The 25,576-nt window shown below is 40.2% G+C and overlaps 1 protein-coding gene across 3 annotated transcripts in view; it reads right to left on the bottom strand.

Moving 5' to 3' along the window:
* RPRD1A (regulation of nuclear pre-mRNA domain containing 1A) overlaps window positions 1-25,576 on the bottom strand; it is a 76,880-nt gene that overhangs the window by 10,744 nt on the left and 40,560 nt on the right. The window contains exon 7 of one of the 3 annotated variants that reach the window (XM_066352434.1): window positions 24,921-24,999. The exons of the other annotated variants lie outside the window; for them this stretch is intronic. Coding sequence (XP_066208531.1) covers window positions 24,940-24,999 — 60 coding nt within the window. The 3' untranslated portion in view covers window positions 24,921-24,939. Of the gene's footprint in view, window positions 1-24,920; window positions 25,000-25,576 lie in introns of those variants that run through there. 3 annotated transcript variants of the gene reach the window in all.

Here is a 25,576-nt window from a genome sequence, read left to right as displayed (position 1 = left end):
ACCCATTCATGATCAAAACTCTCAGCAAAGTGGGAATACAGAGAACATACCTCAACATGATAAAAGCCATCTATGAGAAACCCACAGCCAACATCATACTCAATGGGCAAAAATTAAAAGCAATCCCCTTAACATCAGGAACAAGGCAGGGGTGCCCCCTTTCACCACTCTTATTTAACATAGTCTTGGAAGTCCTAGCCACAGCAATCAGACAAGAAGAAGACATAAAAGGCATTCAAGTTGGAAAAGAAGAAGTAAAACTATCATTATTTGCAGATGATATGATATTGTATATAGAAAACCCTAAAGTCTCAGTCAAAAAACTACTGGACCTGATAAATGAATTCAGCAAAGTGGCAGGATATAAAATCAATACTCAGAAATCAGAGGCATTTTAATACATCAACAATGAACAGTCAGAAAGAGAAATTAAGGAAACAATCCCCTTCTCTATTACAACCAAAAAATAAAGTACCTAGGAGTAAACTTAACCAAGGAGACTAAAGACTTGTACTCGGAAAATTACAAAGCATTGATAAAAGAAATTAAGGAAGATACAAACAAGTGGAAGCATATACCGTGCTCATGGTTAGGAAGAATAAACATCATTAAAATGTCTATATTACCCAAAGCAATCTATAAATTCAACGCAATACCAATTAAAATACCAATGACATACTTCAAAGATATATAGATCACATATTACAAAAATTTATATGGAACCCAAAAAGAACACGAATAGCCTCAGCAATCTTAAAAAAGAATAAAGTGGGAGGTATCACACTTCCTGATATCAAGTTATACTACAAGGCCGTTGTACTCAAAACAGCCTGGTACTGGCATAAGAACAGGCATATAGATCAATGGAACAGAACAGAGAACCCAGAAATAAACCCACAGCTCTATGGACAACTGATATTTGACAAAGGAGGTAAGGAAATACAATGGAGTAAAGACAGCCTCTTTAACAAATGGTGTTGGGAAAATTGGACATCTACCTGCAAAAAAATGAAACTAGATCACCAGCTTACACCACTCACAAAAATAAAGTCAAAATGGATAAAAGACTTAAATGTAGGCCGTGAAACCATAAGCTCTTAGAAGAAAACATAGGCAGTAAGCTCTCTGACATCTCTCGCAGCAATATATTTGCCGATTTGTCTCCACAGGCAAGTGAAATAAAAGACAGGATAAACAAATGGGACTACATCAAACTAAAAAGCTTTTGCACAGCTAAAGACAATAAGAACAGAAAAGACAAACTACACAATAGGAGAACATATTTGACAATACGTCTGATAAGGGGTTAATAACAAAAATTTATAAAGAACTTGTAAATCTCAACACCAGGAAGACAAACAATCCAATCAAAAAATGGGAAAAAGAAATGAATAGACACTTTTCCAAAGAGGACATACAGATGGCCAATAGGCATATGAAAAAATGCTCAACATCACTAATCATTAGAGAAATGCAAATAAAAACCACAATGAGATATCACCTCACACCAGCCAGAATGGCGCTCATCAACAAAACAACACAGAATAAGTGCTGGCGAGGATGTGGAGAAAAGGGAAACCCTCCTGCACTGCTGGTGGGAATGCAGACTGGTGCAGCCACTGTGGAAAACAGTATGGAGATTCCTCAAAAAACTGAAAATCGAACTGCCTTTTGACCCAGCTATCCCACTTTTAGGAATATACCCCAAGGACACCATAGAACGGCTCTAAAAGGAGAAATGCACCCCCATGTTTGTGGCAGCATTGTTCACAATAGCGAAGATCTGGAAACAGCCCAAGTGTCCATCAGAGGACAAGTGGATTAAAAAGCTTTGGTACATATATACTATGGAATACTACTCAGCCATAAGAAATGATGACATCGGATCATTTACAATAACAAGGATGGACCTTGATAACAGTATACGGAATGAAATAAGTAAATCAGAAAAAACTAAGAACTATATGAATCCATATATAGATGGGACATAAAAATGAGACTCAGAGACATGAACAAGAATGTGATGGCAACGGGGGTGGGGTGGGGGGAGGGGGGATGGGGCGAGGAAGGAGAGAGGGGGTGGGGGAGGGGAGGGGCATAAAGAAAACCAGACACAAGGTGACAGAAGACAATTTGACTTTGGGTGAGGGGTATACAGCACAATCAAATGTCAAAATAATCTGGAGATGTTTTCTCTCAACATATGTACCCTGATTTATCAATGTAACTGCATTAAATTTAATTTAAAAAATAAAAAAAATACTAAAAAATATTTCTCTTAATCCTTTGATTCAGATGATGTGGCAATTAAAAGCCTTTAGCCCATGGGTATACATGGCACAATAAAATTACCTTCTTTATCCTTCATAAACCTGTGCAATCATACTTTCACAAATTAGGAACAAAGCAGCAGTCAAAAGCTTTCTGATACTGTCACAGAAAACTTTCTATCTTCATCTTAAAGACAGAGTGCAGTAAACTGTCTCATGTTAAACCACCTCATGTTAGTCTGAAGACAAAACTGGATGAAATCTGATCGCTGATTGTACAATCCAGGCTGCCGCCCTAAAATTTTTATATTGCATCATGGGTAGAAATGTCAAAAGGGCCTACCACGGTGGGGAACAGTTAGGCAGTTGCTCAAAAATATGGAGTTTCTATATAACTCCAAAATTCTATTTTTAGAAACACAAAAGAAAGAAAAATGTGTCCACACACAAATTCGTACATGAACATTCATAGCCACAGAAATGAAAGAAGCCAAATAGGCCATTTTCTGTGTGGTTCCATTTATTAATATATTAAATATCCAGAGTAGAAAAATTAAGAGGCAAAAGTGAGTCTGGAACACTGAGGTCGCAGGGTCAGGACACATTAGGGAGTGGATGCTTCCTGCTCCCCCCCCCACACACACACATGTGAGCTTCCTCTCTCTCTCAAATGTCTTAAAAAATAAATTGTTGGAATTTATGGGAGAAATTTTTTTAAAAAGTGAGAGTTGTGGTTGCTTAGGGCTTGAGGCCAGGTGGTGTAGAAATAGGTTTCCTTTAGGGTAGACAAAAATGTTCTAAAATTACAGGCTGTAGTGAGCCTCAGCAAATTGGTATACACGGTACACAAAAAAATTAGTAAACCTAAAAATCCTATTAATTGCAAAATCCTGTGACTATCCTAAAAAACTGTATACTTTAAATGAGTAAGTTACATGGTATGTGAATTATATCTCAATAAAACTGTTAAGGGGGGGAGCCTTTGTGAGTTAGTTTGAGGATTTAAATACCACTAATAGTATCATTTTTAATGGGGAAATGGATTCATAGTTCTGCTTCGAGCAAATGTGATTCTAGCATTCTGGGCGAGAAATAAAAATTTGTTTCATCATGAGCAAACAGAATCTATTGAAAATCTTGAGATGTGTATGAGCCAATCAGGCTTAAATGAGGGCATACACAGCAGGGTTTCTCCATTATTTTCAACCATTTTCTCCTCTTACCCCACTCTACCTTCCATACATCCGTCAGCCACAGTTTTGTCAAACTGGTTTTGTGTCAGGAAAAATGTATTTATATTGAATATAATTTTCTGAATTGGCCATCTTATCACACACACCTTCCATGATTCTAAATGTGCACCATAGAGGATGGCAAGGCCCCTCCCTCCCCTGGTTGGGAATCACAGGAAGGACAAGTGAGCTAATAGCAGATTGCATAATTGTTCCCAGTGAAAAAAAGATATCAAAAGTGAATGAGAAAAAAGTAGTGAGCATATATTTGGAAAATTGTTATTTTTTTAGGAAAAATACTAGCTTTCCCAACAGATGCTTTGGGTGCTGTGACTATAATCCAACACTTTGAGAAAACTGTTTACATCCACTATCTGAAGAACTCAGTTGTTATCCTTAACCAACTCAGAATATCTGCTCTCCAAGTTCTTGTGAATTCAATTTAAAAAATTGATTGTAAGTTGATATTTGAAAAAGGTTCAGTTAAAGCACTACAAATCGGTATGAATTTCTATGCATTATATGTGAGCTGCACACAGCGACTTATTTTCCCAGTATGAAAAGGGGAAAATAGACTAACTTTACAATGGAGAATCTTGTCAACACTACCCCAGGCAGGCAATCAAGGGCACATAGGCCTGGTAAGTCATATTGATGGAATGTACCCTTGATAAAATATGATAAAAACTGGCACTCTACCTGTATGGTCTTCCTTCTCAAACACATTAGCCCTAGTCTGTGAGACAAACACTAAACAAATCTCAATTGAAGGACATGCTACAAAACCACTAATAATCCCCAAAACCATCAAAGTCATCAAACACACGGAAAGTGCCACAGCTAAGAACAGTCTGTGAATGTAATGTGATATCCTGGATGGGACCCTGGAACAATCAAATTCATGTTTCAACTTTCACTGATACTTAAATGAGGAAGTTGACTTAATCATGCTATCTTTAAATTACTTTCATTTTCTGTGTGACTTTTTTAGCCTTACTCCCATAGAGTACATTATCCAGTTAAGAATCACAGTATCTCAGGGTCATGTCAGCTAATTTGGTGTTTCCCAAATTGGGTGTCCCATGAAATACAGTCCACAAGGTCTTACTAGGCAAACCATAAACCAGAGGTCTAGGCAGTTTTGGAGTAAAAATAAGTTTCTTTGCAACATCCTTGCTCCAATCCTCAATATGCTCATGTCCAGAGGGAAATTCTAAGAGTGGAATCTAGTTTGTAACATTTCTCAAAATCAATGAAATACATTTTTGTGGCATACATACTACCATTGCCCAGAGCTAATAGTTTATATATATCATAGAATACAGTTAACATTAGATACAATTATCTTGTCCTTGAACCTGTTCTTGGACTACCTCCAACAGCAAACTGACTATTTTATCCTTCACTTGGTTTGACTGGATATAGAATTCTAGGTTGATGGTTTTCTTTCAACACTTTTAACCCCATGCTCTTCTTGATATCATGGTTCTGTTGAGAAACTCACCACTGTAATTCTTATCCTATAGGTTAAGATGTTTCTTCCCTGGGGATTCTTTCAAGGTTTTCTCTTTGTCTTTGGTTTCCTGCAGTTTGAATACAATAAGCCTAAGAGCAGACTAGATTTTTTGGTATCCTGCCTGGCATTTGTTCTGATGTTCCTGATCAGTGGTTTGATGTCTGTTGTCAATTTTAGAAATGCTTGGCCATTATGACTTCAAATATTTCAACTTCATTTATTCTCTTGGTATTCCAAGTACATGTGTGCTATACCTTTCCAAACTGTCCCAATTCTTAAATGGGTTGTTTGTTTTTCATCTCAGTTTTATTTTTATTTTTTTGTATTTTCTGAAGGTGGAAATGGGGAGGCAGACAGACAGACTCCTGCATGCGCCCGACCAGGATCCACCTGGCAAGCCCACCAGGGAGCGATACTCTGCCCATCTGGGGCACTGCTCTGTTGCAACCAGAGTCATTCTATCACCTGAGGCAGAGGCCATGGAGCCATCCTCAGCGCCAGGGCCAACTTTGCTCCAATGGAGCCTTGGCTGTGGGAGGGGAAGAGAGAGACAGAGAGGAAGGAGAGGGGGCGGGGTGGAGAAGCAAATGGGTGCTTTTCCTGTGTGCCCTGGCCGGGAATCAAACCCGGGACTCCTGCACGCCAGGCCAATGCTCTACCACTGAGCCAAGCAGTCAGGGCCTCATCTCAGTTTTCTACTGATCTGTCACCAAGCTCACTAAGTTATTCCTCAGCAGTGTCCAGTCTATTGAAGTGACCATCAGAGGCATTCTTCAGTTGTTTTTAATTTCTAGCATTGATTTTCTTTCTTAACCATTTCCACATGTGTACTTAAATCTGTAGTTTACATGGTGTCCACTTTTCTATTAGAGTTACCATATTAATCAGTTATTTTAGATTTCCAGTCTGATAATTCCAAAATCTGTGTCATACAGGAATCTGTTTCTCACTAAAAAATCTCTGCAGATTGCTCTAGCCTTTTGGCATGTGCTAGAATTTTTCTGAAAGCTGAAAATGATTATTGGGTAATAATAACTGAGGTAAGTAGGTCTTGATTGTCAGGTTTTATGTTAATCTGTGAGGAGCTAGGCTGTGTTTAAAGTTTCCTGTAGATGTAGATGGCAGAGCTGAAACTCATTACTTTATTATAGTCCTTTCATATTAGGCAGTTCTAACTGCCAGAATGGTCTTGGCATATGTAACACATACACATCCACTGTTCCTTCTGCCCTATGTAAACTGAACTCTCCTGGTAGCAAAGGCTGGCAACTCAGAAGTTAAGAATGCCCATGTTCTCCTCATATTCAATAATCTTTTGGATGCTTCATGAACACACACATTTTAAAACCAAGCTACATTTAGCTATATATATCTAAAGTCTAAAGCTAATGAAACATCAATTCTTCGTTGCAGTTCCTTAGTTGTTCATTGATTGCTTTCTCTTATGTGCCTTGACCGTGGGACTACAGCAGACCGAGTGACCCCTTGCTCAAGCCAGTGACCTTGGGCTCAAGCTGGTGAGCTTTTGCTCAAACCCGATGAGCCTGCACTCAAGCTGGCGACCTCGGGGTCTCGAACCTGGGTCTTCCGTGTCCCAGTCCAATGCTCTATTCAATGTGCCACCGCCTAGTGGCTAATGAAAATCTCATTAGGAAGTAAAATATAAAACATATTACTATAGTATCATGTCTATCATCTATGTTATCAAAATTTATTAAGTTTACAGAAGCTGCCTATTTAATATTTGTGCATTTTGTTGCATATAATTTATTTCAATATTAAAATGTATTAAGCTTATTAATCCTAAAAGAATTCCAATAATTTACTTAAAAAAAATTTTTTTTTCTTGTATTTTTCTGAAGTTGGAAACGGGAGGCAGTCAGACAGACTCCCGCATGCGCCCGACCAGGATCCACCCGGCACGCCCACCAGGGGGCGATGCTCTGCCCATCTGGGGCGTTACTCTGTTGCGACCAGAGCCATTCTAACGCCTGAGGCAGAGGCCATGGAGCCATCCTCAGGACCCAGGGCAAGTTTGCTCCAGTGGAGCCTCGGCTGCGGGAGGAGAAGAGAGAGACAGAGAGGAAGGAGAGGGGGAGGGGTGGAGAAGCAGAGGGGTGCTTCTCCTGTGTGCCCTGGCCAGGAATCGAACCCGGGACTCCTGCACGCCAGGCCAACGCTCTACCACTGAGCCAACTGGCCAGGGCCAATAATTTACTTTATATTGGTGTAATATAACTTGCTCTTAGAAAAATTCCAATAGAACAGACTTTGCTATAAAGCAATGACTTTCTCCATTATCTGATCTAAATATAACCAGATCTGAAGAATGCTTTACAGAGAAAGAATGCTTGCTTTAGGAAGTTCAGTCTGACGGAGTTATGTGAGATCATAGTTTATCTAAATGACATAAGGCTCTCCTTAAAATTTTGATTGATTTAATTGCATAAGAGGTTCACATATTGCTTGAACAAATCTGATGTGAACAGATATAAAGACAATTTCTAGTCTGACACAAATCTTACTTCAAGTGATGAGTAGATAAGTCAATTACATGGTTTAGTTACCAAGAATACCACTCCCCCAATAAATTACAATGGTGTACTGAAGGAACTGGACTTACAGGAAATAAGGACTTTTATTAAACAAGTAATGCCCAACATTCTTGACAGTAAAACATCCACTCACTAATTTGTCATATACACTTAGTTCCTTCAATAGATCCAATAAGTATTAACTTATTTATCCCAATGTAGAGAAATATACCTCATTATCTTTTTCTTTTCAAGTTTCACTCCTGTTTAAAATGAAGATACAATAAATGCTGGCTACTTAACACAATGTTAAAAATAATTTTAAAAAATAAAATTGAATATATAGAACTATTTAAAACAAACAAAAGAGAGTACAACAAAATACATCAAAATATGTTTGTGGTTAATGTAAACCTGTGAGTGGTCTGTTTTGCTTTTTTAGTTATTTTCCAAGTTTTCTACAATAAACATGTATTGTTTTTGTTAGTAAAGATTTGGGGGGGGGGATAAGGAAAGAGAATTTTAAACTCTACATATTACTTTTATGACTTGAATTAAACTACTTAGAAGGTGTCAATTATAAGAAATAGAAAAAAAAAGTTAAAAGCACTTAATTTCAGCTTGAAGCGGTATTATAAATTAAGTTTAAAATCTACATTTTGAAGATGAGGAAAAAAATGGGCTTGATATTACACAACTTACATGGTAAGTTCCAGAACCTAATTTTCAGTTGATTATTCTAATCCAAACTCACTGAAGACTAAGGACAGTTTTCAAAAAATTTTAGTAACTAATTTAAAAATGCTTTTAATGTGTAACTTAAAAATTTAAGATTTTATTTTTGCATTTTGGGGGAGTGGGGACAAAGAGAGAGAGAGGGAAGGGGGGAGGAGCGGGAGGAGCAGGAAGCATCAACTCCCCACAAGTGCCTTGACCAGGCAAGCCCAGGGTTTCAAACTGGCGACCTCAGCGTTCCAGGTCGATGCTTTAGCCATTGTGCCACCACAGGTCAGGCAATGTATAACTTTTAAAAGAACAGAGAAAACATATCAAAATGTTCTCAGGAGCTAAATGGTTTTCATGTATTCATTTGAATGTTATTTTTCAAATTTCCTTTGAATCTATGAATAATTCTGTGCCTCAGTATTCTCATTTATGAAGCAGGTATAATAGTAGTCTCCATCTCACACAGTGGCAAATAAAACGAGTACCTGTGCTTAAAGCAGTACCTCGGCACAAAGGAAATGCTAAGTATTTGTTACTACTTTATGAAAGAAATTTTAGCCCTGGCCTGTTGGCTCAGTGGGAGAGCGTCGGCCTGGCGTGCAGAAGTCCCGGGCTCAATTCCCAGCCAGAGCACACAGGAGAAGCGCCCATCTGCTTCTCCACCCCTCCCCCTCTCCTTCCTCTCTGTCTCTCTCTTCCCCTCCCGCAGCCAAGGCTCCATTGGAGCAAAGATGGCCCGGGCGCTGGGGATGGCTCTGTGGCCTCTGCCTCAGGTGCTAGAGTGGCTCTGGTCGCAACATAGCAACGTCCAGGATGGGCAGAGCATCGCCCCCTGGTGGGCAGAGCGTCACCCCTGGTGGGCGTGCCGGGGGGGATCCTGGTCGGGCGCATGCGGGAGTCTGACTGTCTCTCCCCGTTTCCAGGCTCAGAAAAATACAAAAAAAAAGAAAAAAAAAAAAGAAAGAAATTTTCAATTATCTCCCCTACAATAAAGCTTAAATGCAGTAGTAGGGTTTCAGAATAGGTACAGAGACACTGGTAATTTCTCATCAACTTAATATACAGCAATGGTTCCTGTATGCCAGAGATCGGGAACCTATGGCTCGAGAGCCAGATGTGCCTCTTTTGATGGCTGCATCTGGCTAGCAGACAAATCTTTAATAAAAAAAAATGTTAAGTCCCTGGCCGGTTGGCTCAGCGGTAGAGCGTCGGCCTAGCGTGCGGAGGAACCGGGTTCGATTCCCGGCCAGGGCACACAGGAGAAGCGCCCATTTGCTTCTCCACCCCTCCGCCGCGCTTTCCTCTCTGTCTCTCTCTTTCCCTCCCGCAGCCAAGGCTCCATTGGAGCAAAGATGGCCCGGGCGCTGGGGATGGCTCTGTGGCCTCTGCCCCAGGCGCTAGAGTGGCTCTGGTCGCAACATGGCGACGCCCAGGATGGGCAGAGCATCGCCCCCTGGTGGGCAGAGCGTCGCCCCATGGTGGGCGTGCCGGGTGGATCCCGGTCGGGCGCATGCGGGAGTCTGTCTGACTGTCTCTCCCTGTTTCCAGCTTCAGAAAAATGAAAAAATAAAAATAAAAATAAAAAAAAATTAAAAAAAAAGTTAAAAATAGAAAACATTCTCATGTATTACAATCCATTCATTTCCTACTGCTCATGTTCATGGTTGCAGGTGGCTGGAGCCAATCACAGCTGTCCTTCAGGACAACACCAAATTTTTATTGGATAATACGTAAGGTACATAGGTTGTTGTATGGCTCTCACAGAATTACATTTTAAAATATGTAGGCCAGGGGTCTCATACTCTCCCCTGAGTAGGCCCTGGCCGGTTGGTTCAGTGGTAGAGCGTCGGCCTGGTGAGCAGGAGTCCTGGGTTCGATTCCCAGCCAGGGCACACAGGAGAAGCACCCATCTGCTTCTCCACCCCTCCCCCTCTCCTTCCTCTCTGTCTCTCTCTTCCCCTCACGCAGCCAAGGCTCCACTGGAGCAAAGATGGCCCGGGCGCTGGGGATGGCTCCTTGGCCTCTGCCCTAGGCGCTAGAGTGGCTCTGGTTGCGACAGAGCGATGCACCGGATGGGCAGAGCATCACCCCCTTGTGGGCGTGCCAGGTGGATCCCGGTAGGGCACATGCGGGAGTCTGTCTGACTGCCTCCCCGTTTCCAGCTTCAGAAAAATAAAAGTTTATATTTAATAGATTATGTCCTTACTAATTTTACATCTCAAATAACATAGTAAGGAATTTTGTAAATAAAATCTCTCTGGGGGAAAAAATGTCCCGTATATGACTTTGTTGCTAAAATTTAGTATAATTTATTTTTTAAATTCACTTTTAGAGATGCATCATGCACAAAGATGGAGCACTGATTATATTGCTTAAATGGTTTCAATATAGTTTGTTTTCCAAAACCCCACAAAGTATGGTTGGGTTTTTTTTGTTTTGAGAGAGAGAGAGAGAGATTGAGAGAGGTGGGAAGCATCAATTCATAGTAGTTGATTCCGTATGTGCCTTGACCTGGCAATCCCAGTTTCGAACCTGGGACTTCAGCATTCCAGCTCAACACAAATATGTTTGTTGTTCTGTTGTTCCCATTTCTCATCTCACAGCTACTATGGCATTGATGCCACTGCTTCCTTGCTATTGCCTAGAATTCCCATTCTTCTTTTAATCAAAATAAGAGTACAGAGCTGTACACCTGAAAATACCGACTGTTAAGTGTAATTGAAAATGAAGTACAGAGCTTGTCATAATGTGGCTGTGTAGACACCTTGTATTCTGAAACTAATTAGGGGTGAGCTCTACAGTTATTCAGGAACTTTTTTCTTTTTTCAGGTTTTTATTTATTGATGGGAGGAGAGTGAGAAAATGAGGGGAAATGCAGGAAGCATCAACTCATAATAGTTGCTTCCTGTATGTGCCTTGTCCAGGCAAGCCCAGGGTTTTGAACCGGCAACTTCAGCATTTTAGGTTGATGCTTGATCCACTGTGCCACCACAGGTCAGACATTTTTCTTAAAGTTTACATTACTTTGCTGGTTTTTCTACAAACTATTTTCCAGGGGAAAGTTTTTCTCTTGGAATGTGTCTTACTATCTTTCTGAATGGTATTACCTTTCCCAATGGTGGTGTCTTTTATTTATTTGTTTATTTATTTGAGAGGAGAGGTACAGAGAGAGAAGCATCGACTCATAGTTGCAGCACCTTAGTTGTTCATTGATTGCTTTCTCATACGTGCCTTGACCAGGGGGCTTCAGTCAAGCCAGTGATCCCTTGCTCAAGCCAGTGACCTTTGGTACTCAAGCTAGCGACCAAGGGGTCATGTCCCCACTCAAGCCAGAAACCTCAGAGGTTCGAACCTGGGTCCTCAGCATCCCAGGCCAATGCTCTATTCACTGCACCACTGCCTGGTCATGCCCAATGGTGGTATCTTTATGTAACTAGACTATACTCCACCTGCTTAGGTTGTCAGTCAAGTGGACAAGTTCCAAAATGGGTAACAACAGCAACTGGTTTTCCAGATACAGATGACCTTCACCACTCCTGGGCCTCACCAGCCCGGAGGACACATGTGTTTCCAACGCTCCCAGCTCCCACACAGACTCCTCAACCCCGCTACCTGGCCCACAGAGGAGAAATGCACACCTGCCCTCCGTTTCCACTGCTGTAGTCAGTCACTGTGTGCTGTTCCAGCTACCTACTTCAGGTGCTCCACTTCTGGGCACAGAGAATTTGTGTAAGTGCTCCCACCTTTAGGAGGGTACATGCCAGGACGTGGTTTCCTCCTTCATTTGTCAGTAATCCATCTTCTAAAAATATGGCCACTGGCAGGTTGGTACCCACAGCACCCTTTCTCTTACTAGAACAGAGCTATTACATACACCTTATATAGTAAATATAATTTCTTCATTTTTTATACATCTATTTCTCCATTTTTTCCATACCTATCTTTTAAGCAATCTTTACCAATCATGATGAATAGAACTTACTGTGACAATAGGAATGTTATAGATCTGTACTATCTAACACAGTAGCCAAGAGCCATGTGGATACTGAACATTTGCAATATCACTAGTGCTGAGAGTGTAAATGTATTCAGTTTCAGTGTAAGGAGTACATGTGGTTAACAGCCACTTACTGAACAGCACATCGCTCCACCTCTAACTTCACTGCATCTGTATCTCAACTTCATTTCTTTCCATTTTATCTCTATTTATCCTCTTCTTCTTTTAACTATCTTGTATACTTATGTAACATATTTTAATAAAATATTTACTACAGTTAAATGATACAGACTATACTAGGTTTTATTTATTATATTTCCTGTAAGTTCTAAGAGGAGGGAGGGAAAAGCTGCCACTCAGTCTAATATCTTTAAATAGAAAACAAAACTCAGAAGAGTGAAAATCATGTATTTTTCACTCCATAAGACACACTCCCCCCCAAAAAAGTGGAGGGGGAAATGCCTGTGCATCTTATGGAGTGAAAAATATGGTATTTTGGCCCTGGCAGGTTGGCTCAATGGTAGAGCATCGGCCTGGTGTGCAGGAGTCCTGGGTTCGATTCCCACCCAAAGCACATAGAAGTGCCCATCTGCTTCTCCACCCCTTCCCCTCTCCTTCCTCTCTGTCTCTCTCTTCCCTTCCCGCAGCCAAGGCTCCATTGGAGCAAAGTTGGCCCGGGCGCTGAGGATGGCTCTGTGGCCTGTGCCTCAGGTGCTAGAATGGCTCTGAATGCAACAGAGCGACACCCCAGATGGGCAGAGCATCACCCCTGGTGGGCGTGCCAGGTGGATCCCAGTTGGGTGCATGTGGGAGTCTGTCTGACTGCCTCCCCATTTCCAATTTCGGGAAAAAAAAAAATACGGTATTTTATTAAATATTTTAACACACCATTTGGTTCAGAATATCTTTTTTCTTATTTTCCTCCTTAAAACCCTAGGTGTGTCTTATGGTCAGGTGCATCTTATGGAGTGAAAAATATGGTAAATCAGGCAAGAAAATAATGTGAACTACCACGCTTTAATTAAATCCGTATCTCTTAACATAATCAGTTACAATCCAGAACACTGGAGTACAAGTAGGAAATACTTAGGCCAATGTTTTTCAACTGCTGGTCCGCAGACAGTCCACCAGAAATCTCATGCTAGTCTGCAAAAGGGTTAACCACCCTGATGTTGTATGCAGGTAAAGACTCATCGATATTAGTCAAATTCACTTATGCTCAAGGTGATTTCTGACTTAGCGGTCCCCCAAATAAGTTTCCTATGTTCACTGGTCCTCAAGTGAAAAAGATTGAAAACCACTACTTCAGACTAACATGATTTCTGAGACAATTACTCCCAAGAAATCATGAAGAATTATCAAAAGGGCAAATGCTACAAATACTGTACTTAACTTGAAGAATTAGATTCCACAAATAGCGGACAGGTAGGCCTGTGGTAGATAAGTCAGAATCTCAAAATATGATTAACATGTTTTTTAAAGAACTTAGGAATTCAGGTACATTCAGAGAGATACCTAGAATATAGAAACACTCCTTCTGAGAGAATATAGATTAAAAATATTGCAGACACCTTACACTATTTTGGAGTATTCTTATGAATTAAACACAAAAGTCACTGGTTAAATTATGACAGATATAAGCTAGTTAGAAAACCTTCAATTTTCTTTGTTTGGGGCTGGAAACTTCACAGGTACTTACTTACTTTGCCTAATGCCACTAAGTGGTGAATCCAGTGCCTAAAATTCAATTTAGGCAATCCAGTTTCTGAGTCCCCAATGCTTACCACAAAGCCAAACTGCCTCTTGAAATGTTCACTGATCTAAGACCAAAGCCAACCAAGAAAATTTTCTAACCACAGGTCTATGTTTCTGGTCTCATCAACACATAAAAATATTTTTATCTACAACTCAGAGTATATCCTTTAAAAACTGAAAACAAAACCCAAGAGAACCAAAATAAGAAATGGTAATTCTTTAAAAATATTTTCATTAAACATACACTTTATTTACTTGTGTAATTCCAAAACACATTAAGAGAAGTAAAGCAGGGACCGAAAATGCTTTAAGTACTCACTGACAGCAAGAAAAAATACAAGCTAAACAACAAAGAAACACATATTAAGGTTTATAAAAAGTAGGCAGTAGCCAACTGAATAGGTTCAAACACACTCGTACAATTCACCAAGCTTGGGAGGCAGCATGACTTCCATATAGCTGTGACATTTATACCACTGATTCTCCTCTAAGTCACTTCAACAGGCAATCTGTGCCCACTGGACCCCCAGCAGCATGGGGAGGACCCAGGGTACTCGACTGTGTGGCTGGTGTGCTGGCAAACTAGAGGCTTGGTTCCAGTCAGGTCTGAAATGACTCAGCAAACTCAGAAAAACACTAACTCTTCTCAGACTCTGGTTCCCTCTCAACTTGCCCTGAAATTGTAGAATCTGTAAACTGGCCAAGCAATCTATAGTAAGTCCCCTTTTCAACAAAAACCCATAACAATCTGACAAAACAACTTCACTCCCAACAGTAAGTACAACAAATACAAAAGTAAACAAATACTCCACAGGAAATATTGAAGGAAAATGAAATGGAAAAAAAAATGGTAAGAAGAGTAACATGGAGTGGATTTAGAATAGTCTATGTATATATACATATGTCTCTCTATATAGATATAGATAGATATACATACATGTAATAAAATTTAAGCAGAAGCTATAAAAAAATGAAAAACAAAAATAAAAAGCAACTTAGGTCTTCCCAATAAAAGAGTACATCAAATATCAAGCAAAATTAATGAAAGAATAATGTACTAGATATGTGCCAAAGTGTTAAATGTGGAGGAGAAAGAAAAAAAAGATGTAGCAGAGCTCTGGCCAGAGAGCTCGGTTGGTTAGAGCGTCATCACAATACACAGAGGTGGTGGGTTTGATTCCGGGTCAGGGCACACACAGGAGGTGTTTCTGTCTCTCTTTCTCTCTCAAATCAATAAACAAACAAAAAAATACAGCAGACACGCCAAAAGAAAAAAAGGATGAGCAGAAATGAAAGCCACTCTGTATACATCTATTTCAAACTTGTGGTATTTTCCACATTTTGCCCAATGCATGAATATGTATAAGTGTGCACACATACATACACATAACTGTAAACAGAAATAACAAGTGTTGGCAAGGATGTGGAGAAATCAGAAACCTGTGCATTGTTGGGAGTATAAAACAGTGTGGCCACTATGCATGTTATGGTACAATACGGTAATCTTTCAAGATTGATAATAGAATTACTCTATGATCAGCACATGAAAAACAAAGAAGTTCCTCACAAAGCTCACAGTCTAGTGGCAGGTACAGATAATAGCTATTATACGTTAAAATTTCAAATAGTCATAAGTACCATGAAAAACAAAACAACAATGTATACAGTGGTAGGTGAGAAGGAAGGAGAACAGCTGGGTGGAACCAAATGAAAGAAGCAGAGGACTCTTAAGAGGTGACAAAGGGACATAAACCTGAACGGAAAAAGGAACCAGTGAAGATCAGAAGGGAGCATACAGCCACTCTGTGAGCCATTAGCAAACAGAAATCCTGGTGTGAAAACAGCCTTCATCTACTTGAAGAGCAAAATGGATGCTTATGAGACTTCACAAGGTAAGGCTAACTGGAGACTCATGACTAGCAATCTCATAGGCCAGGGGTCCCCAAACTATTTATCCGCCCCGGCTGCACTTCCGGAAGGGGCACCTCTTTCATTGGTGGTCAGTGAGAGAAGCTCAGGATCCTGGAGTACTGTATATGGCGGCGCTGCAAAGCGCGATGTTGCTCACGTACAGTACTACTTCCGGTGACACCACCGGACATACGCGTCATAGCTCCGGAAGCGCGTCATATCACTTGTTATGGCTAGCAATGACAAATATGGAACCGGACATTGACCATCTCATTAGCCAAAAGCAGGCCCATAGTTCCCATTGAAATACTGGTCAAGGCCTGACCTGTGGTGGCGCAGTGGATAAAGTGTCGACCTGGAAATGCTGAGGTCGCTGGTTCGAAACTCTGGGCTTGCCTGGTCAAGGCACATATGGGAGTTGATGCTTCCTGCTCCTCCCCCCTTCTCTATCTCTCTCCTTTCTAAAATGAATAAATAAAATTAAAAAAAAAAAAAAGAAAAAGAAATACTGGTCAGTTTGTTAATTTAAATTTACTTGTTCTTTATTTTAAATATTGTATTTGTTTCCGTTTTTTTTTTTTTACTTTAAAATATGTGCAGTGTGCATGGGGATTTGTTCATAGTTTTTTTTATAGTCCGGCCCTCCAACGGTCTGAGAGACAGTGAACTGGCCCCCTGTGTAAAAAGTTTGGGGACCCCTGTCATAGGCCATATGAGTTTAAAGAAGATCCAAAAGTATAATATAATGGCAAACATTGGAGATTCTAAACAGGGTTAAGGTGAGACCTGATTTCTTCTTAAAAGATCACTCTGGCCTGGCCTATGGTGGTGTAGTGGATAAAGCGTCAACCTGGAATGCTGAGGTCGCTTGTTCGAAACCCTGGGCTAGCCTGGTCAAGGCACACACAAATAGCAAACAATGAACAACTAAACTGAAGCAACTATGAGTTAAAACTTTTCACCAACCCCCTCCTTCCTCTCTCGGTAAAATCAATAAATAAAATCTTTTTAAAAAAGATCAGTCTGGTGCAGTGATATAGAAAGCCACAAGGGAACAGGAAGACTGACAATCCAGGTAATATAATGACAAGGGAGTAGCTTGGCAGAAGTTATCAGACATACAGTTGACACTTGAACAACGTAAGTACTAGGGGTGTCTACAACCCATGCAGTCAAAAATCTGCAGATAGCCCTGGCCAGAAAGCTCAGTTGGTTAGAGTAACAGCCAGAAGGGCAGAGGTTGCTGGTTCAATCCCTGGTCAGGGGACAGGAATGGAGCTATTTCATGTCTATCTCTACCTCTTCTCCCTCTAAAATAAAACAAAAAAATCTGCAGCCTAAGTGGTGGTGGCACGATAGAGCACTGACCTGGGACAATGAGGGCCCAGGTCTGAAACCCCAAGGTCACTGGCTTAAGCATGGGCTTATCTGGCTTGAGCATGGGATCACAGATGTTAATCTATGGTCACTGGCTTGAAGCCCAAGGACACAGGCTTGAATAAGGGGTCACTGGCTTGGCTTGAGCCCTCCAGTCAAGGTACATGAGAAGCCATTAATTAACAACTAACGTGACACAACTATGAGTTGGCACTTTTCATCTCTCTTAAATCCTGTCTCTCTCACAAAACAACAAAAAAATCCACATATAACTTTTGATCCCTACCCCCAAGTCCAGTAAGGGGACCTTCACGGTTCAAGCCCATGTTGTTCAAGAGTCAACTATAGTTCCATTTAATAAAACACAAAAGGGCTTCCATTTATGTAACAAATTGAACTCATGTTTCAGCTCCCTACAAAAAAGCCACTAAATTAATAAATTAATTTACAAAGGCAGAAACACATAAGGACTGAGAAGAGGGGAACCATGGTACACAGATGTCAAGAAACTTTTGGAAGGGAAGATGAAAAAAACTGAAACAAGGAATAATAACCAAAAGAAATGTAATTCATCCTGAGAAACTTTGGATAGGCTCATGACTTAAGGTACCAAGCTATCTCAAATGAAATGGGTAGTCTTAAAACTGACAATAAGGATCAATTGAAAAATCTTTATATCGGTTTGTTAAAACACTTATCCCATAAAACCAGAAGATGGGAGGATAAAAAAACAAGCTAAAGATCTGTATTTGGACATCTAAACAGACAAATGATGCCTTACTGTCATCTACCCAGCAAACTTAATGTATTTTCTCTGGAGAAAGTAAATAGCCCTGAAGAGAGAGGACCTATAGATATTTGGGAATCATCAATGACAATGACCAATCTACCAGAAAACCAGATTGGTGACATCTATCAAGTCTTTAACATGAATCAGTAATTTCATCTTTAGGAATTTATCACAGGAGTAAAGAGTTACTCACTGCAATACTGTTGATAATATCAAAGCAATAAAAAGTTATGAAGAACATATACTGATCAAACTATGATATAACCATACATTAAAAAGGAAAAGTCATATAAGATGTACATGCAAAGTAACACATTGGAGCCAATACAGTGCTAAGCCCGCTGCTTATACAGCTTTCTTCCTATGACAAAAATAATCAATAAAAATTAAAAGATATGATTCTTCAAAAATGGATTAACTATTATAAATTTTAGACTTAATGATACTTAGGTCTCAAAAAATAATGTAAAGAACATTAACATTTGCTTCTTTGAAAAATTCATGGTTCTCATTATTTCTAAATTTAATCAATAAACAGAAAAAGAGTAAGATGTAAAGAAATATCGGAATCACAGATATAAGATTCCATAACCAATCCCCCATATTCTTACTACTATGCCTTTGAGTAATATTGGTAAAGCAATAAATCAGTAAACACTAAAAAACTACATGAAGGTAACACCTTCATCCACAGATTTATTTTTCTTTCCTACATTAAGAATATGACATCAGCCTGACTGGTGGTGGTTCAATGGATAGTGTGTCGATCTGAGACACTGAGGTCTCAGGTTAGAAACCCCGAGGTTGCCAGCTTGAGCACAGGATCATAGACATGATCTCATGGTCGCTGGCTCAGCATGAACCCCCTCCTCCCACTCTGGTCAAGGCAGCATGTATGAGAAGCAATCAACAAACAACTAAAGTGACACAACTATGAACCCCCTCCCCCCACTCTGGTCAAGGCAGCATGTATGAGAAGCAATCAACAAACAACTAAAGTGACACAACTATGAGTTGATGCTTCTCATCTCCCTTTCTGTCTCTTTGTCCTTCTCTAGCTAAAAAAAAAAGTATGACATCAGAAATCTGTAATCATTACATGTCCTAGGCAAAACAAAAGTTATATTAATACTTTTTAAAAATGGAAATTGAACATTTTGGAAAACAAAGTTTTAAGAAAGTAAGCACCCTTGAAAAACCTGAAAAAGACTGTCTAGGACAGGGGTCCCAAACTTTCTACACAGGGGGCCAGTTCACTGTCCCTCAGACCGTTGGAGGGCTGGACTATAAAAAAAACTATGAACAAATCCCTACGCATACTGCACATATCTTATTTTAAAGTAAAAAAACAAAACGGGAACAAATACAATATTTAAAATAAAGAACAAGTAAATTTAAATCAACAAACTGACCAGTATTTCAATGGGAACTATGAGCCTGCTTTTGGCTAATGAGATGGTCAATGTCCGGTTCCATATTTGTCATTGCTAGCTGTAACAAATGATATGACGCACTTCCGGAGCCGTGACGCGTGCATCCCGCGTCACCGGAAGTAGTACTGTATGTGAGCGACCCTGCCACATACAGTACTCCTCTCACTGACCACCAATGAAAGAGGTGACCCTTCCGGAAGTGCAGTGGGGGCCTAATAAATGGTCTCAGGGAGCCGCATGCGGCCTGCAGGCCATAGTTTGGGGAACCCTGGAGGAGATAGAGGGAGACAACAAAAGTAAACTATGTCCCAAAACTGGGAAGAGTAAAGGAAATTAAGTCTACTTTCCCCTTAGCTGCAACTGAAAACAAATTTAATATAAAATGCTTACTTAACAAATGTCATTTAAAATACTAAGTATGTAGGCAATTTTATACATATTGTATAAAATAAGTGGGAAGAAAAAATTCATATACACAATCATAATTAGTTAAAATTGTAACAGCCTGACCAGTGGTGGTATAATGGATAAAGCGTGACCTAGAACACTGACCTCACCGGTTCGAAACTGTGGGCTTGCAGGGTCAAGGGACATACAGGAAGCAACTATGAGTTGATACTTCCTGCTTCTGCCCCCACTTCCTTTCTTTCTCTCTCTCTCTCTAAAAATCAATAAATGAAAAATAAATAAGCAAATAAATCCCCTAAAAAAAGTAAAGAGAAAAATAAAACTATAACAAACAATACCAAAAAGTAACACAAAAATCTACTGTATAAATACAGGGGTGGTGGTAGTAAGACAAATGGATCAGTAGAGTAGAAGAGGGATTACATTCTCACTTATATAAAGGAATTAACTATAACAGAAATTGCTTTACACAATGTCATTAATCATTAATCAATAAATAATGAAGGCACATACACTGTCACTTTCACATAATTAGTTAGATTGAAGGGGGCCCAATATTGTACATACCAGGAACAAAAAAATGTTATTAAAAAAGGTACAAATAAAACAGCATAGTATTTTTAGAGTTAAGAATTGAGGGCCCTGGCCAGTTGGCTCAGTGGTAGAGCATCGGCCTGGTGTGCAGGAGGAGTTCTGGGTTCAATTTCCGGGCAGGGCACACAAGAGAAGCACCCATCTGCTTCTCCACCCCTCCCCCTCTCCTTCCTCTCCGTTTCTCTCTTCCTCTCCCACAGACGAGGCTCCATTGGAGCAAAGTTGGCCCGGGCGCTGAGGATGGCTCCATGGCCTCTGCCTCAGGTGCTAGAATGGCTCTGGTCGCAACACAGCAACGCCCCAGATGGGCAGAGCATCGCCCCCTGGTGGGCGTGCCGGGTGGATCCCAGTCGGGCGCATGCGGGAGTCTGTCTGACTGCCTCCCCATTTCCAACTTCAGAAAAATACAAAAAAAAAAAAGAATTGAGAAGGCTATCATAATTATATCCAGAAAGCCCAGAATCTATAACAGACAAATACAGTCGTCCCTCACTATATTGTAGTTCACTTTTCGCAGTCTCAGTGTATCATGGATTTTTAAATTGTATATATCTGACTTTATATCGCGATTTTTCGCTATATCGGGATTTGGTGATATATAGATATTTTTATGTATTTTTTTGTGGTAAAGTAAGCAAAATAAGTGTGGGAAACATTAATAGTGTGGGAAAGGTTTATAAGAATGTGGGGCCTGACCTGTGGTGGCGCAGTGGATAAAGCGTCGACCTAGAAATGCTGAGGTCGCTGGTTCGAAACCCTGGGCTTGCCTGGTCAAGGCACATATGGGAGTTGATGCTTCCAGCTCCTCCCCCTTTCTCTCTCTCTGTCTCTCTCTCCCTCTCTAAAAATGAATAAATAAAATTTTAAAAAAAAAGGAAAAAAAAAAAAAAAAAAAGAATGTGGGGTATGGCCCTGGCCTGTTGGCTCAGCGGTAGAGCATCGGCCTGGCGTGCGGGGGACCCGGGTTCGATTCCCGGCCAGGGCACATAGGAGAAGCGCCCATTTGCTTCTCCAACCGCCCCCCTCCTTCCTCTCTGTCTCTCTCTTCCCCTCCCGCAGCCAAGGCTCCATTGGAGCAAAGATGGCCCGGGCGCTGGGGATGGCTCCTTGGCCTCTGCCCCAGGAGCTAGAGTGGCTCTGGTCTCAGCAGAGCAATGCCCCGGAGGGGCAGAGCATCGCCCCTGGTGGGCAGAGTGTCACCCTTGGTGGGCATGCCGGGTGGATCCCGGTCAGGCGCATGCGGGAGTCTGTCTGACTGTCTCTCCCCGTTTCCAGCTTCAGAAAAAAATACAAAAAAAAAAAAAAAAAGAATGTGGGGTTTATAAAGCCTTTAAATACATATAAATAATAAAATATAAGGTCGCTACTTCGCAGATTTTCACCTATCGTGGAAGGTTTTGGATCCTAACCCCCTATAGACAAAGGACCTTTCAGGAGCAAACACAAAAGTAGTGAAAAGATATAGGGAATTTACAGAAATAAAATGCCTAGTAAATATTTTTAAAACATGATCATTTTTGCCCTAGCCAGTTGCTCAGTGGTAGAACGTTAGCCCGGTGTGTGGATATCCCAGGTTTGATTCCCAGTCAGGGCACACAGAAGTGCCCATCTGCTCCTACACGCTTCCTCCTCCACCTTCTCTCTCTCTCTCTTCCCTCCTGAAGCCATGGCTTGATTGGTTCTAGCACATTGGCCCTAGGCACTGAGGATGGCTCCCTGGCCTACCTCAGGTGCTAAAAACAGCTTGGTTGCCAAGCAACAGAGCAATGGCCTCATATGGGTGGAACACTGCTCTATAGGGGCTTGTTGGGTGGATCCCAGTCGGGGGACATGCAGGAGTCTACCTCTCTGCTTTCCCTCCTCTCACTTAATAAAAAATGTCATTTTTAAACTATCAGATATATAAAAACCTAAAAGACCACTGACATCGAGAGTGGGTAAGGCTATATAGAAAATGATGCTCTCATACTACAAGGAATTTAGAAGGCATAACCTTTGGAGGGCTTGAGTACAATATCAACACTTAAAACATACACTCCCTCTGACCTATTTCTGAGAATCAGTCCTGCAGATATTCTTGCACACTATACTGACCTACCATAACCAGGATGTTTCCATAGACTACATATATAGCACAAACTAATAAAAGCAACCCAATGGGTGCACTCTAACACCATGAGAAGTGGGAAAGAAACATACAATAAATATTATGCCCTCATTTTGAAAATTGAGTTAAATATGAATATATTGGTGTTAAACTGCAAAAGATAAACACTGTCCTGACAGCTTTTCCCTTTCTTCTAGAACTTGGAACCATGACAATTTTTTCATTTAAGAGCCATCAAATTGTGATTTCCAACTTTCTATAGAAGCCTAGGAATTTAAACTAGATCTTTGTACTACAAGACACAGGAAATTTATAAAAGCATGCTTCCTTATACCAGCTACATCATGAAAAAAAGTACTCAAATTTAAGCAAAAACAGTATCTTACTAAACATGAAAGCACCTTTTATCTGTATATTACCTTCTCTCCAAAAAATATAAGAATGTTATTATAAGTTCCCTACCCATGAATTCCTTGCAAAATAAGCTAAGTGAATAAAAGTTTATGCAAAAATTTCAACTTCTGAATGGTGAAATGATTCCCATAGCAATTTATGAAAGATTTTATAATTGTAAATTAGATTTACCAATAGTCTATTGTTATCTACTTAATAAGCAGTTAAAGTTAGCCATAAGTTTCAAAAATAATTATTATTTCCAAAATTAAAAAAAAAAACAACTTCAGTCTGACCAGGCGGTGGCACAGTGGATAGAGCATTGGACTGGGATGCAGGACTCAGGTTAGAGACCCTGAGGTCGCCAGCTTGGACCCAAGGTTGCTGGCTCGAGCAAGGGGTTACTCGGTCTGCTGAAGGCCCTCGGTCAAGGCACATATGAGAAAGCCATCAAAGAACAACTAAGGTGTTGAAATGCGCAACGAAAAACTAATGATTGATGCTTCTCATCTCTCAGTTCCTGTCTGTCTGTCCCTGTCTATCTCTCTCTCTGACTCTTGTCAAAAAAATAAACAAACAAACAAAAACAAAAAAGAAACTTCATGGTTTCATTCATAACAAATACTTTAATGGCCTCCTGAAGAAACATGCAAGAGCTGCCTGGCCTGTGGTGGCACAGTGGATAAAGCCTCAACATGGAATGCTGAGCTCACTGGTTTGAAACCTAGGGCTTGCCTGGTCAAGACACATATGAAATGCGACCATTACAAGTTGATGTTTCCTGCTCCCCTCAACCCTCCACACCTTTTTCTTTCTCCCCTCTCTATAAAATAAATAAAAAAAATCTATACATATAAAATAATGCAACAGCCAATTTCCGAACTTTTATTTTACATTTATGTCCTATTAAAAAAAAAATGAGGCCTGGCCTGTGGTGGTGCAGTGGACATAGTGCTGATTTGGAATGCTGGGGTCGCCGGTTCAAAACCCTGGGCTTGCCTGGTCAAGGCGCATTCGCAAGCAACTAGGAACAGCTAGAGTGAAGCAACTACTTCTCCTCTCCGCCCGCACCCCCTTTTAAAAAAATGACACATCAGTACTTGGTCGTTCACAGTTGACATCCAAAAATGGATAACCTAAAACTATTTGATGATTTCACAGCTGATTTGGTAAGTATAAATCTTGGCTTTTCAGTCTCAAATGATGCCACCTACTTAGTACAAAAAATACCTCCAATCACTTTCCTATCTTATGGCAAAGTAATCACTTAGTTATAAATGATAATTTACAAATAGTTCTGTGAAATAACCTCTTTTGTTAGAAACCTAAGTATGTCTTTACTTGTAAAAAATGTTTAACATAATTCAGGTGTGTCTTCATAATATGAATTTGTGATGCTGACAAAAGCATTAGGAAACTTTAAGACAGTGATTACCTCTAAGGAAGGAGGAAGCAGAAAGGAGTTGCAGAGGTGGGGCCTAGATTTTGCTGTAACTACATTTCTTTAAGTAAAAATTAAAAGCAAATGTCTTTTTGGAGGCCATTCCTTGGGTTCTAAACAATTTGCTACCTCTTTGTGAGCTTGTGTAAGTTATTTAATGTCCCTGTGCCTCAGTTTCCTTATCTGTAAAATGGGGATAATAATACTTCTGCTCTACAGGATTAAATGAGTTGATATATGTGAAGCACTTAGAATATAGTACCGGGTAGAAAGGGGAGGAGGGTAGAATCTGTTTTGTTTTCTACATTTACATTTCAAACGTAAGTTCTATTTTGTAACCAGTGATAACCAACTTAAATGAGAAATCAGTTTCAAGTAGAATAACAAAGTTTCAGTCTTCTCTTCAATTTTGAAAAACATGAGACAATACAGGCTTTGGAGTTTGATATTTATTTTTAACAGGAAGAATATGCTAATGATGATGACACCGTTAGAAGATACGCCATGTCCAATACCTGCAACAGAAGCTCAATAGAAGTTAAAGAAACCATACCAAAAGACTGAAGACAAAACTGTATTACATTACTTACCCTGACTTCTGCTAACAATAAAACAAGTAACAACAGGTTTAAGATTGAAATTCCCTCACAAGATCAAAACCTGGCACATTAACTATCAAAATCATCCTTTTAAAAAATTCTACCTATTCCTTTCATAGAGAGCTGGACAGCTTCTTTAAAGGTAGAGTGTGGTGTCAACATCTATGTTCTGAGAGTGTGTGTGAGCAGAGGAGGAACAAACTGCAGAGGGGTGTGCTTCAGGAAGAGGAAGGAGGAAGGGGAGAGCCCGCTGCTGGTACTGCATCCAGGAGAGGCTCTCCCAGGTAGAAATGGCAACAATCTTCGGCACAACTAGTGTACTGAAACAGGAGCTAAATACTAGAAATGCTTGAATTATATGGTCTTGACCCCAAGAAAAGAAAACAAAACTAAGCTAAACACAAATAAATAAAAGCAACTTAATAGAGGTAGTATCACAACTTACTGCAAATTTGCAGAGGAACAATCTCCAAATAAAGGGATCCAGCCAAAT

Source organism: Saccopteryx leptura, chromosome 11 (assembly GCF_036850995.1).
Source record: "Saccopteryx leptura isolate mSacLep1 chromosome 11, mSacLep1_pri_phased_curated, whole genome shotgun sequence".
Lineage (NCBI taxonomy): Eukaryota > Metazoa > Chordata > Mammalia > Chiroptera > Emballonuridae > Saccopteryx > Saccopteryx leptura.
Note: the sequence above shows the minus strand (reverse complement) of the source record. Positions and strands in the feature narration are given on the sequence as shown.